Source organism: Vidua macroura, chromosome W (assembly GCF_024509145.1).
Source record: "Vidua macroura isolate BioBank_ID:100142 chromosome W, ASM2450914v1, whole genome shotgun sequence".
Classification (NCBI taxonomy): Eukaryota; Metazoa; Chordata; class Aves; order Passeriformes; family Viduidae; genus Vidua; species Vidua macroura.
Window position 1 is genome coordinate 5,411,216 of NC_071610.1, and position 15,389 is coordinate 5,426,604.

General features: G+C 41.4%; 1 protein-coding gene across 3 annotated transcripts in view; it reads left to right on the forward strand.

Moving 5' to 3' along the window:
* LOC128821386 (5'-AMP-activated protein kinase catalytic subunit alpha-1-like) overlaps positions 1-15,389 on the forward strand; it is a 47,672-nt gene that overhangs the window by 15,710 nt on the left and 16,573 nt on the right. The window contains exons 2-5 of one of the 3 annotated variants that reach the window (XM_054002373.1): positions 8,155-8,290; positions 8,494-8,635; positions 12,137-12,230; positions 13,057-13,201. In XM_054002373.1, the coding sequence (XP_053858348.1) occupies positions 8,155-8,290; positions 8,494-8,635; positions 12,137-12,230; positions 13,057-13,201 (517 nt within the window). Of the gene's footprint in view, positions 1-8,110; positions 8,291-8,493; positions 8,636-12,136; positions 12,231-13,056; positions 13,202-15,389 lie in introns of those variants that run through there. The other 2 variants (XM_054002375.1, XM_054002376.1) reach the window with 2 other exon arrangements.

Genomic DNA, 15,389 nt, shown 5'->3' on the forward strand with positions numbered 1-15,389 from the left:
AAATATGGATATTGATCTAGTACCGATATCCAACTGTGACGGACAAAAACTCTTTAACAGTTTAAAGTTAGAAAGTGTATGTTTATTGTGACGCCGGGCAGCGTGCGGGATAACTCCCAAATACACACTGCACCTTTCAGATGATTACAGAGTCCTTTTATCTAAGTATTGAATACCCAAAATGCAAATACATATTCATAATTTTGGTACAGCCCATTCTTCGCTTTGTATGCTAATCATTTCAAAAGCTATTAAGCATGTGTAGTTTGTTCCTTGAAATGGGTTGGTGGTCCCTTTCATGGGGAGGGGTCCCAAAATAAGGAAGTAAATGAGGTCTTCCTCATTCTGACCTTTCTACCTTTTCAATGCAAATATGACAAATGAACTCTTGGTAGAACTCCCATTCCCTGTCTTCAATTGGTTTCAGAACAGAGGAGGCCCACAATTGTCTTATGTTCTTAAAAGCTATTTGTCAGTTTCTATATTCTTCATTATAAACCCAGCTAACTAAACATTGTGTTGACAAGCAATCAATTATTAGTTAACTACTAACTCTCAACTTCATCAAGGCCTACTAATTTATTTTAATTAACTCTAGTAAGGCTTATCTCTAACTAAAAGCTTAGCTCCTCTAAACTCTCTAAATTCCTTAAAGTTTATGTTTCAGTACAATGGTTCTTGTTGCCTGTTAAGCCTGTTCATTTTAGCATTCAGAGATAAGGGAAAATTGACTTGGATAACCACCCTGATACCTACCCCAGAGAATAGGGATGCTGCCCCTGAACCTGACATGGCCCTAGAAACCAGGGATGCTGCCACAGAGCCTGACACTGTCCCAGAGACTAGGAATGCTGCCCCACTGCCTGACCCTGCCCTGCAGCTCACCTCAGAAATAAACCACCCAGACTGGGGCTCTGGTGAAGGAGATAAGCAAGATGGGCCAAAAGCTGAAGAAGTACATTTCCCCAGCTGGTGAGAAACCCTCCCCCTGCCTTGAAGAGGGAGAGCCTAATGGTGCAGCAGTGGAACCCACAGACATTACAACTGTCCAGGTTCCAGCTAAACTGCAAGGGCAGTCACAGCCAGCAGCAGTCGCCCCCTGTGGAAATAAAGAAGTCTAAGATGAAATCAGAGCACCCAGATAATAAGGATAAGAAAGGAGGGCCCTCACAAACCGCAGGGGAGCCAACGGTTGAGATCATCACTGAGTCCCTGACATATGAAAGTCTCCATAATCTGCACAAGACATTGTATGGTGGGGGCATGAGGCTTATACAACCTGGTACAGGCGTGCAAGTGGATGGTGGTGAGGCAAGGAATTTGGCACCCTTGACCCAGGCCTCAGATATGAATCAGGTTTTCGTAAGAGACCCAGGGCCCCTTTCCCTCTGAAAGTGGCTTTTAATGAGTGCAAGAGAGAAGTTTGTCCACAGAGAGAGAATGCAGGAGTACCATCATAGAATGCACTGGAAGAGCCTTGAGGAAGGGACCCAACAGCTGAAAGAAGTGGCAGTATTGGAAGTACTCTTTGAGAGGGATCAATGGCATGATGACCCCAACAAGGTCAGGTGCACAGGGCAAATGTTGTGGAATCTGGCAAATCTAGGGCCATCTCAATACACCACCTTGATTGCAATGATTAATGCTGATACCAACCGAGAGTCAGTGGGTTCTGTCACCAACAAGCTTAGAAATTACAAGAGTATGATCAATAGCCTGATGCAGGCGCATGTGTCTGCTGTGATTAAGGACCTCAAAGAAGAGATGAGGGAGGTGGTGAAGGAGGAGGTGAGGAGGAACAGTTCCCATATCACACTAATGTGAGTCACAGGCCCCAAAGTCAGAGCCCAATGTCCCCCATCTAGACAGAGAGGGTACACCCCACGAGCTGACCTGTGGTTCTTCCTGCATGACCATGAGGAAGACATGGAAAGGTGGGATGGGAAACTCACTTCTGTCCTGGCAGCACGGGTGCTTCAACTCAAGGAGAGAAACACTAACCAAGGGAGTTCCACTAAAGTGAAGGTAGCCTCATCCTCCCATGACTGAGCTGCTGGGTATGATCTGTCAGATCCCCTTGAAGGAACCTCTAGTATGCATGCTCAGGAAGAAAATTATAACCAGGGCTAGAGGGGCCCTGCCTCTAGCCAGGAAGAGGCACAGGAAAACCATGTATTTTAGGTGGTGAGGATCTGATGGCCTAGCACATCAGAGCCACAAAAATATGAAGCGTTAGTTGATACTGGTTCACAGTGTACCCTAATGTCATCAGGACATGTAGGGGCAGAACCTGTTTCCATTGCTGGGGTAACGGAGCGATCGCAGCAATTGACCCTGTTGGAAGCCGAGGTGAGCCTGACTGGGAAGGAGTAGCAGAAAGATCCTATTGTGACTGGCCCAGAGGCCACATGCATTCTAGGCATAGACTTCCTCCGGAACGGCTATTACAAAGACCCAAAGGAACTCAGGTGGACTTTTGGAATAGCTGCTGTAGAGGCAGAAGACATTATGCAATTAAACACCTTGCCTGGACTATCAAGAAACCCATCTGCAGTAGGACTCCTGAAGGTGGAAGTGCAACGAGTACCAAATGCCACCTTGACGGTGCCACCACTGGCAGTATTGAACGAATCGAGATGCCGTGATCCCCATCCACAGAATGATCCGTGAGCTGGAGAGCCAAGGGGTGGTTAGTAAGATCTACTCACCCTTCAACAGTCCCATTTGGCCTGTGCACAATTCTGACAGTGAATGGAGATGAACTGTGGACTATCGTGGCTTGAATGAAGTGACTCCACCACTGAGCGCTGCTGTGCTGGACATGCTGAAACTCCAGTACGAGCTGGAGTCCAAGGCAGCAAAGTGTTATGCCACTATTAATGTTGCTAATGCATTTTTCTCCATTCCTCTGGCAGCAGAATGCAGGCCTCAGTTTGCCTTTGCCTGGAGGGGAGTGCAGTACACCTGGAACCAACTGCCCCAGGGATGGAAGCACAGCCCCACTATCTGCCATGGACTGATCCAGGCTGCACTGGAAAAGGGTGAAGCTCCAGAATATCTGCAGTATATCAGTGACATAATTGTGTAGGGGAACACGGCAATGGAAGCATTTGAGAAAGGAGAAAGAATCATCCAGATTCTGCTGGAAACCGGCTTTGCCATCAAGAACAGCAAAGTCAAGGGACCTGCCAGAAAGATCCAGTTCCTGGGAGTAAAGTGGCAAGATGGATGGCATCAGATTCCCACTGAAGTCATCAATAAGATCACTGTGATGTCTCCACCAACCAGCAAGGAGGAAACACAAGCTTTCCTAGGCACCATACGTTTTTGGAGAATGCACATTCCTGAGTACAGCCAGATCGTGAGCCCTCTCTACTTGGTTACCTGCAAGAAGAACGATTTCCATTGGGGCCCTGAACAGCAACAAGCCTTCACCCAGATCAAGCAGGAGATTGCTCATGTGGTAGCCCTTGGCCCAGTCAGGATGGGACCAGAGGTGAAGAATGTGCTCTACTCTGCAGCTGGGAATAATGGCTTGTCCTGGAACCTGTGGCAGAAGGTGCCTGGGGAGACTCGAGGCTGACCACTGGGATTCTGGAGCCGAAGTTACAGAAGATCTGAAGCCAGCTACACTCCCAGAGAGAAGGAAATCTTGGCTGCCTATGAAAGAGCCCAAGCCGCCTCAGAGGTGATTGGCATGGAAGCACAACTCCTGGCACCCCAACTACTGGTTCTGGGGTGGTTGTTTAAAGGAAAGGTTCCCTCTACCCACCACGCCACTGACGCCACATGGAGCAAATGAGTCGCCCTCATCACACAGCATGACTGTATTGGAAACCTGAACCGCTCAGGGATTTTGGAAATAATTACAAACTGGCCGGAAGGTGAAAACTTTGGTCTCACTGACGAAGACGAGCAGGAACAAGTATGATGGGCTGAAAAAGCTCCACCGTACAACCAACTACCAGAAGAAGAAACACGATACGCTCTTTTCATTGACGGTTCCTGTCGCATCGCATCGTAGGGATGAAAAGAAACTGAAAAGCAGCCATATGGAGCCCTACACGACAGGTTGTACAAGCTACTGAAGGAGAAGGTGGATCAAGTCAACTTGCTGAACCCAGGGCTGTTCAGCTGGCCCTGGACATTGCTGAAAGAGAGAAGTAGCCAAAGCTCTACCTTTATACCGATTCGTGGATGGTAGCCAATGCTCTGTGGGGCTGGCTGGAAAGGTGGAAAAAGGCCAACTGTCACCATAGAGGAAAACCAGTTTGGGCTGCTGAAGAGTGGCAAGACATTGCCACTCGGGTAGAAAGCTATCTGTGCAAGTCTGTCATGTAAATCCCCATGCCCCCGAGTTGGGCTAATGAGGAGCACCGAAACAATAAGCAGGTAGATCAGGCTGCAAAGATAGAGGTGTCACAGATAGATTGGCAACATAAGGGGAAGTTGTTCCTAGCTCGATGGGCCCATGATGCCTCAAGTCATCAGGGCAGAGATGCTACCTATAAGTGGGCATGAGACCAAGGGGTAGATCTAACCATGGACAGTATTTCTCAGGTTATCCATGACTGTGAGATGTGTGCTGTGATCAAGCAGGCCAAGCGGGTGAAGCCCCTATGGTATGGTGGGCGATGGTCCGAATATAAGTATGCAGAAGCCTGGCAGATTGACTACATCACCCTTCCCCAAACCTGCCAAGGCAAGCGCTATGTGCTGACCATGGTGGAAGCCACCACTGGATGGTTGGAGACCTACCCTGTGCCTCATGCTACTGCCCGGAACACCATCTTGGGCCTGGAAAACCAAGTCCTGTGGAGACATGGCACCCCTAAGAGAATCGAGTTGGTCAACGGGACCCATGTCAAGAATGGCCTTATAAACACCTGTGCCAGAGAACATGGTATTGAATGGATATATAATATATCCCTTATCATGCACCAGCTGCCAGGAAAGTTAAACAGTGAAATGGACTACTTAAGACTACCTTGAAGGCACTTGGCAGGGGATCCTTCAGAATTTGGGAAATGAACTTAGCAAAAGCCTCCTGGATGGCCAAAACTCGAGGGTCCATCAATCTAGCAGGTCCTGCCCAGTCTAAACCTAATCTTAGGTGAGAACTGTGTGTAAGGTTTCATTGTGTAGAGTTTATTGATTTGGGTATGATGCACATGGTAATAGAATAAGGGGTGGATAATGTCTTGGGTTTCAAATGCAAGATGTGGTGGGGGGTGAGTGTTCTATTGCCATCTGTTAGAGGCGGGACAGTTATCTTCTGTTAATTGGCCCACTCTTAAAACCAAGTGGGGCAGTTTTCTTTATCCCTTCCACGACCAATCCTCCCTCAGGGAGATATCTTCTGTTATTGGGCCATTGAGTCTTACTTCATGACTGATAATATTACATCATCCCATTGTGAGATGGTCCGCCCAGGGGGAGGAGCCAAGCAGTCCTACCTGGGTATAGTTTGAACTTTGGAGCACCACAGGCAGCCTTTTCCCACTGGATTCCCAGAGGAGCTGCTTTCTTCTCCACTGGATTCCCAGAGGAAGATCAGGCCCATCTACACCACCACTAGACCTTCAGAGGAAAACTACACCCTTCTACAGGATCACTGCTTCAACAGAACTACATCTGTCACTTCAGGAGGACTGCAGCCACCATTTAATTGGACTGCTACTAACACCCTGACCCACAGGATGTCAGATCATATTCTGACTCTGTCAGTGTTGTTTTGTATTGCTACATTTGTATTTTTATTTTTCCTAATAAAGAATTGTTATTCCTACTCTCATATTTTTGCCTGAGAGCCCCTTAATTTCAAAATTATATTAATTCAGAGGGAGGGGATTTATATTTTCCATTTCAAGAGAGGCTCCTACTTTCCTTAGCATGTCTTTTCAAACTGAGACATCATCATAGAATAAATAAGTTGTTATGGCATGTGGATAAAGGCTTAACTTAAAAGCACAGTTTCAGTTCAGTATGTTTTCTCATTGGGATTAACAGTTTAGTTCTAATGTGATAGCATACACATAATAATAAAGCTGCAAAGCTGCTTTACAGTAGAAAAAATAGAAATATTTTGTCTTGATTAAATGCATGTGGAAAAACTTGTATTTGCTATTACATTATGTAGCAACGTGAAGATTACTTTTGTAATCTTTGTAATTAATTTTGAGTTCAGCAGAGGTCTGTTACTAATGTTCATTCAAGTGGACAAGGATGAACCATGTAGGTGTGTGTCTGGAATCTGGCTTGTCTTCAGATAGTAGGATTTAGGGTAGTGGATGAAAGTGATGTAGGTATTATAGTATTAGTGCTATATCACTGCATGCAGAAACTAATGCAGATAGTGAAGCCTTCTAGTGGAAGAGATACCTGTAACCGCGCTGAGGTCACAAGGAAGATGTTCTCCAGCCAGCACACTCCCCGAGACCCCCGGATCTCTACTGAGATCCCCTGGGTGGCGGTGCTTGCAGGGGCTTGCAGCTCCCTGCAGCAGACGGCTGTGGCGTGGGTAACACAGCAACAGCCCAGTACGAGAAACCAAGGTGAAGGAATAGAGAGGGATCACTTGTTTGAGTTCCAAGGAAGTTTTATTCCCCAGAGGATTCAGGGACAAGTGACCATAACTGAGGGCAAAAAGCTGCTTTTAAGGAGAGGCGGGAATAAGGGGAGGACACAACCTTTTACCAATAGGAAGGCATTAGAGGAGGAGTGCAGGGTAAGGGCTATCCAATAGAAGCCACCAAGGGGAAGGAGCAAACCTTGCACCCCAGTCTTGCTTTGAGGAAGGGATGAAGGACAGGGAACATTCCAGAAGGGAACAAAGGAGGTACAAGGAGACTGACAGACACTTGGCAGGAGAACCTTGGGGTAAACAACTCAGGACTGAACCATTAGGGAAGCCAAATGGGGTACATGGAATGAACCATTACAAACTTATAACAAAGAATATTTAAAACCTACTACAGAAGAACAAACTGTAAAACAACAGACTACCACAGATACCTTTTGTGGTTTATCTGTAATACGATGTTGAGTTTAAGAAAAATATTTTTAGCAACTCTATTGTACCTAGTTTCAATAGCACCTGCAAAATTAAGGAATTTAAGGGGATTGCCTGTCTAGGAAATGTTTTACATTTTCAAGTTCCCCTGCTGAAAGAAAAATGAAACTCTCAGAAGTAGGAAAGAAACTGAGGAATGTAAGAAGTTGCATGTTTGCATTACTTCTCATAGTTACTACTGGATTTTATTTTGTGCATTTCATATAACTTTTGTCACTTATATATTAAATCCCTGATGTTTGCTGCACAGAATGTGGAGCTTATTTAGGGTTAGAGTGCTCCAAAGACAGATAAATAATTATTAAGTAAACCGATTAGATACTTTTAGCTGTAATTCAGAGTAATTGCTGAAACAGGCTTCTTGAGGAAAGGATAGTGATGATGTCCTTAGTAAGAGTATCCTTGCAGATAAAGTAGAAGAGTGTGTTTGAGCAGGTTGCCAAGTGAACCAAAAGCTTGGAGTGACTTGTACAGGGAAAGAAAATGGTCTCCCTAATTAGAAAGGATGGCAGTGTTTTGGGATGCAAAATGCTTTGTTTACAGTAGTGCAAAAACATAGTCATGCTACAAGACTTCTGAGCATTAAGGTTGGTTCCTACATATCCAGTTCATCTTCTAATGATAGAATTCTGGGAGAAATTGGAGTAGGGCAGAAGAAACGATGTGCCATCTGGTTTTCAACCTCCCCAAAGATAATGGGGATAATGTGGAATGCTTACATCTTAACTGTGTGTCCTAGGGTGACGTTATGGTGCTTGTATCCCCAATCATGTGTTCTGTTTATGCCTGATATTATGTTCTGTGCCTTCAGGACTGACTCTGAAAGTGACAGTTTGTTTTGTCTTGTTATCAGCCGGCTCACCTCCCCCCATGGGTCGGTGTCTAGGAGAGGCTAGGCTTGATTGCTTGCTTGCTTGCTTGCTGGCTTGCTTGCTTTCGCTTTGCCCTTGCTTTTGTTTTTGCTTATTAGTTAGTTTAGCTAGGCAGTCCAATTTTTACCCTGGACTGTTTTTTTTTCTTCCCTTTCCCTTTCCTGAATATCATCTGAACCTGCTCTGGACCTGGACCTGGGAAATACCAAGAAACACAGAGAGCCTGCATTTTGTGACCTGCAGCAGCCATCCCCAGCGCTGGAGACCGAGAACTGGGCGACCACTCCCAGGAAAGACTTTCTGAATTTGTCATCTCTTCAGAGCGGTGAAAGAGTTTTGTCATCTGGTGTTGTTTTTTTTTGTATTGGGGAGTGTTTTGCTTGTTGAATAAACAGGTTTTTTTCCACGTCTCTCCAAGGAAATTCTTCCCGAACCAGGTGGGAGAGGGGCCGTGGGGGGTTTGCTTTCTGGGGGCTCCTCCTGGAGGTTTTCTCCCAAATTTGCCCTAAACTAGGACACTGTGATATTTCTTGGCCTTGTTTCTTGCAGTTGGTAAACATGAATTAACTGGGCATAAAGTCGCAGTGAAGATCCTAAATCGACAGAAGATTCGCAGCCTTGATGTTGTAGGAAAAATCCGCAGGGAGATCCAGAACCTCAAACTCTTCAGACATCCTCATATAATTAAACTGTAAGTTTTATTTGCTATAATCCTATCTATTTAAACAGTAGTCCCTTGCTCTCACTGGTCTGAAACATGTTTAAAGGGCAATACTATTCGTGGTATACTTTTAGGAAAGTAGCCAGTTTTCAACTATGTAACCATTTTTGGTGTACTTTGTAATGCATTTCCACAAAACTGATTATTCTGCAGGGCAGAGGGCTTCCATTAGTTCTTTACTTACAAATTCTTTGGGCAGGTATAGAGAAGGTAGTGGCATGATGGATGCTTATAGTAACATCCATCTCAGTTGTTTTAGCTGCTGCTTCTGTTTTCTTTTTTCTGGTTATGTTTGAGCTTTGTTTCTGCTTGGAAACTGAGTTCAGAACAAGATTGTAAAGGGTACTTCTATAGTAAATTTGTTGTGTTTTCTTTACTCAAAATATTTTTTAGGGTTGTGTTGGTCAGTGCCCTGGTTTTTCCTGTGTAGGTGGTGCTCTAAAAGATTTTTCTGAAAGATGTGCAGTCTGTTAAATGTGATCTCATATTTCAGAGTTCTTCAATATAGCTGTTACCACTTAACTAAATAAATGTGATATTTACAGTGTGCCTGTTTACATTTTTTTGATCAGTAGCTCATCAACAGAGTTCGGAATGTGGTTATGTCCCAGAGTAGATACCTTGTACCTGGTCTGAGGAAATAAATTATAAATACTATTGACTTTTTTACTTTTCCTATAAAGTCAACCTGTACATCTAGCAGGGCAAATTTAGAATGTGGGTGACTTTCACTGTTAATTGTGGTGTTGGAGTTAAGGTTTTCTTTATTGGCAGAGTCTTTTCTTTAGATCATGCTTTCACTGATATCCCTATACACTCATTTGGCAACAGCACTTATACTGGAGCTAAATTTGATTGTGTCAGATCACACTGACTTCTTCAGTGGGTCAGTTTTCAGAAGACTATTGAGCTGATTAGTTTGGCTGCAGAGCTGCTAGTGCTGCCAGTTGGAATTCATTAATGAGTCCAAAGTACATAACTGTAGCTAAAACAAAATAGGAAGTGTAAGTGTGCCAATTGAGATATTTGGGCTGGAACAAGAATGTGTACTTCTGGTGCTGCCGAACTTTTAATTCATCTTAACAGGTTTCAGGTTGCAATTTCTTTCTTGGGGAATTATGGGGAGAATTTTCTGCATGTTGAGAGAAAGGACAAGATGAAGGAGATGATGGAAAAATTGATGGGTCCCAAGCTTTTCAGTTGGTCATCCTGTATTTCCAAAACAGAAGGGTTATTAACCTGAATGCAAATAGCATTTGAGCTATAACTGATACTGTTGTGTAGATAGACTTGCTGGTGACTTTGGATCATGCTGCTTCTGCTATTAGCTGTATTAGGGAACTGCTAGGTTGTTATGAAGCAGAGCGACGCAGACTCCCCAGGCAGGTGCAAAAGAGAGCTCCTTTATTGCAAAAACCAGGCCTTTTTAAGCAGTTGAGCTTTTATCAGTTACATGCTTTTAAAATACAACAAACATAATCCAACCAACCACCATACACCACAATGTGAACACACAATGGTTATATAACTTTTTTTTCTACCTCTAATTCAGCTGAGTCACTCCCATAGTCCTTTTCTACTTAGCCGAAGTAACAGGAGTGAGTCATGATTTTACAAGGCCTTCATTTTGTAAGGTTTTGCCTATCTGCAACACTAGGTAGCAGCTCAAGATACTTGGCATAAAGGTAATGAGATTATTTCAGCTGAATATTACAAATTAGACAAAATTTTTTCATACAATGCTTTACCAATATATGCAGTTGCAAAGCTGCCTCACAAAGATTTTCTTTTTATACCATGCTTTAAATAAAAACCTTTGGAGCATCTCCTTTTGTGGTTTTTGACCTCTAGCAATAGAATGCATATTGTTTTCCTATGTAAATTGCCTCTTTGTGCATCCTGGTCATCCATGCTGTGTAGTTTGATAACTTTACTTATAGGTATGTAACTATTTCACAACATCCTTTTCCATAGTTACAAAAATGAACTGACTATAGAGAAGCATGACTGAATCTTCCAAGAGGCTGAAAATGTGAGGTGCAGAATGGCTCATTCTTTTCAGTGATGCTAAGAGGTTTTTCTTCCATCACTGTTCACTATCTCACTATCTAGAGGATGGAAAATAACCATGAAGATATAAAATATAAGCTTGCTCATGTTTGCCTGAAGCATAGAGCTTGGTAATTTCACAACTATGAAAAAGGTCATTAACAGTAGGGGTGTTAGAAATGAGGTTGCACTGTAGCTTTTGGATTAAAAGGATTACAATGTTATTTCTGTAGAGTGTCTTAGTGATAACTTCAGAATGTCCAAGTACATTACACTTTCAACCAAGGTATTTGAGAGAAAATTAGTAAAGGTAAAACATCTTGGACTATAAGATGTTAGGTAAGTTAACTTTGAAGATAACTCCTTCAGAATAGTATTCAGATTATTGGAATGTTACACTACAGTGCTGAGCTGTTAAAATAGATACATGCGCACATATATATGTGCACACATACATTCACCTGGATAGTCTGAACTCATTGCTGTCAAGAAAAACTTCTCTGTTAGCTGGAGCCTGTCTGTTTTCCCCCCTTGTCTTAGAATCAGCATTTGGAAGAACACTTCAGTTCTGTAGTGTATGGGTGAATTCAATTATTTTTTTACAATTGGGATATTTGTATGCTTAAGTGTAGTACCTTGAAGCATGCATTTTCATCCAATTGCTATCTCCTGTCTTCTTAATATAGTATCTGAATTTTTTGACTGAAGGTTTATTGGTGTGCATTTTCTTGCTATGTTAAAAATTGGTCACTTCTGACTGCTGTAAGGAGAAAAAAAATTAAACAACCTTTAGGTAAGGATATGTAGAAAACATATCAATATCCTAAGTGGAGAATTTGACCATAAACTAGTTTTTTCAAAACCTCAAAGCTAACTTTAAAGTATAGTGATAAAAATATAATAACCAAGGTGTTAATACTCTTAAGTACTAATGAGAAATTTAGGTCTCTTTGTAAAAGATAATTGCTCTCAATCATCATGAATATTTTTTCAAGTCTTGATGTATACTTTATTTATGACAAGGCAAGGGTTTTTTGCCTGTTAAAGTTGAAGGGTGTGTGCTTTTTGAGACACTAGCAAAGTCCTTTTGAATCCCTTCCTCATTACACTAAAATGTCTGTGCGACAGCACTGTATATGGCTTCACAGAAAACATTTGGACTCAGAGTAGTCCTCTGAAAGTACAAAGACTGATCTTCCTCGTGGGAAATACAAATTCCCTGGTAATCTTGGCGATGATGGTATCACATAGTGTAAGGAGAGGAAATAGCTTCTGAAAAATATCATTCCAGTAGCTGTAAACTGGCTGTTATTTTTTTTCAAGTATACTTTTATCTGACTCTTTACACAACTTTGGTTTTAACTAAATGTAACTAGCTGCTTTTACGGAGTGCATAGACTAACAGATACTTATTCTTATCAGCTACCAGGTCATCAGTACACCAACTGACATTTTCATGGTGATGGAATATGTTTCAGGAGGAGAACTGTTTGATTATATCTGTAAAAATGGAAGGGTAAGAAGTAGTCCAACTCTACAAATCAATTACTTGCATTCTGTTATTGCTTTTGCAACCTTCCTGTTAAATGAAGGTTTGTTTCTTATGTAATCAGCATTAATTTTGCGGTTAGCAATTAAAATATACCTTATGACTATATCTTGTTTTGAAAATAAAAATGGTTATATATTAACATGTTTCAGATCTTTATGTGTGACTCTGTAGCATTTTTCCACTCTACTGAAGAATAAATTATACTGATATATTCATTTACAATTACTGTGTACAAACTGGATGGATATGTTACCCAGTTGGAGTAGCTGTAAACTTTCTTCAGTATAAACTATTATTGAAAAGCTACTGTTGTGCCCTTATTACCCTCTTCTACTATTAGACTGGTTTCTGTGAAAGTCCTAAAGTCACTTTTGACAAACCATCTAGATAGCCGGGATACTTTTAGCTAGTTGTTAGACTGAGCAAACTTTGACATGGATTAGGGTGTGTTTATAGGAAATATCCAGTTAAGTCTGCTGTTTAGGGCTAGCTGCTAATAGGAGCATAAGTAGAATCTGAAATTTATCACTTATATACTGTCGTCAGCTTTTGTCAACTTTAATCTTATACCATGCTTAAGTATCTAAGTTCATTGATATTCTAATTAGACAAAGTTAATGTTTGGGTGCTAATATTTCTAATTACTGAGTATATAACATCTACTGTATAAAATATCAAAACTATAAATGATAGCTTTTGGTCGTTGGAAAGTTTCCTTCAATTCATATAGAGGAAAATCAAGTTATCCTTCCACTGTCTCAAAATTGTTTAAAACCTTTGTTTGTCTTAGCTTGATGAAAAGGAAAGTAGACGTCTGTTCCAGCAAATCCTTTCTGGTGTGGATTACTGTCACAGGCATATGGTAGTACATAGAGATCTGAAGCCTGAAAATGTGCTGCTTGATGCACACATGAATGCCAAGATAGCTGATTTTGGTAAGCATTGCTATTTTATATCTGATCACATTTTTGGTGTTATTTAGATCCTGTTAATTTAGATCCTGGCCCAACCCCAGGACCTCGCTCGCTTTTTTCACTGCTGGTAGTTTGCAAAGTTCAGGTCGAAACAGTTTCTAATTGCTAAATATAGTCTTTACGAGTGGCTACAGTTGCAAATCCAAAACAACCACCTTCGAAGCAGAGCTCCTGCCTTTCTCTCTTTCGTCACAGCTTTTGCTAGTCTCCACTTCCATAGTTTTTTCTCCTTGGCCGGGCGTTGCTGATGAGTCACCTTCGACTTGGACTGAGTCACCCTCGACTTGGACCGGGGAGGTCGGTGCAATGCCCTGGCTTCGGACAGGCAGCTGCGGAATTCACCCTAAGGCAGTTCAAAACCACCAACTGCAGTGTCTCTGAGACAAGGAAAAACAAATGAAAAGAGAACCTAAAAAAAACTCCACTTAAACAAAGCCCAAACAGCCAGCAAAGCAAAAAACATGCAGCAAAAGGGGGCAAGCTGCTCATTCCAACAGACTTTAAAAGCTCCCTCAAAACACACCCCTCCCTCCCACTTCTGTTCCTGGCTGCACTGCTGGTTCTTAAAGACACAGCTTAATATTTTCTCTGATAATGCTAAGTAGACTTAGTTCCCCACCTTGCCACTTCAAAACTGACTCTCTTGTTGTCTGTTTCTTTATCTGTAAAATGCAGATGCTTAGCTCTCTTTTAAGTACAGTGCAGGGAAAGTTCATCATATTTAGGAACTACAATGCTCTAGTAAAATTCACTACTTCTAAGAAACTGCTCTAATTTCACTTTAAAAGCTCTACAGATGCGACTGAAAAATGTAATTAAAGCATAAAAGGTAAAATAAGAACAGTTTTGCAAATTTCTGTGCTTTTAGCTATATAACTGCTGTGAGAAACAGAGCTTACTCTTTGAAATTTTTAAAAGTTTAATAAGGGATAAAAGGGACAATATCCAGCGCTGGGGTGTTTGGCAATATGCCAAAACTACACTTGGCTTAAAATAATGTACTTATATACTGTTGCATTACATGCATTATATGCATATTCATGAGCGTTTATACATTATTCAAACATTCCTGTGAGTTTACATGTTTCAGGAATTCTTTTGCTTGGTTTTAACCTTTGACTTGTCTGCATGCCATCCTGTAGATTAAACCAATAGATTTTATTTTTTACTCATGGTTCCATCTTGTTGTTTTTACATTCTCTGATAACAAAGAGTCAGTAAATTCTTCTCTTGGTGCTCTGGTTTTTGTCACTGTTATCTTATGATTCGGATAAGATAGTCCACAAATGTGAGAAACAATATAATTATTTTACACCATTCTCTGAGTTAGTTACATGAATAAAAGCATTTTGACATTACATAGTCTCTATTTTAATATTATGCTAAGGCCTAAGATATATTTATCATGCTACTATTTATATAAGCTATACAGTGCATACATAAACTGACAGATTATACTATACCAAAAAGCAGTTAAAAGAAATTATAAATTGTACCATATCAAAATCTTTGTGATTAATAATAACATGCAAAAGCTAACACATAAATGCGAAAGCCAATACTATATTGTCATTTATAACAGCTGCCTAAGTAATCAGAAGCTTAATTGTTTATATTAGCTGTTTAACACAGCTGCTGTGAGGAATGGTAGCTAGTTCTTGGAACTGTCTGTGAGAAACAAGCCACACTCTTTAAAGTTTTTAAAAGTTTTATAAGGGATAAAAGGGACAGTAAACAGCGCTGGGTGCGTAGTCGTAGCCAGAGGCATGCCGGTTAATCATAACAACTCTTCTTATATACTTTTTCCATTGCATTGGTTAAATACATATTCATAAAAATTATGCATATTCAAACATTTCTTTGAATTAATTTACATGTTCTGGGAATTCTTTAGCTTGGTTCAACCCCTGACCCGCCTTTTTAGAGTACATGCAGTAATGTGTATTGTGTTTTTGAGAGTCGTGTGTCACTTCCTCACAATGGCCCCCCTGCTCCGTGGTTTCACAGCAGGTGACAGTTATCAATAGTTGAAGGGTCAATGGCAGTTTTTATCACATCCGTTCCTTAAATGTTATCTGACCATGCAGACGATTTTAGTTATTTCCAAAAGTACTTTAAATCAACATTAGCTATTTCACAAATATATTTG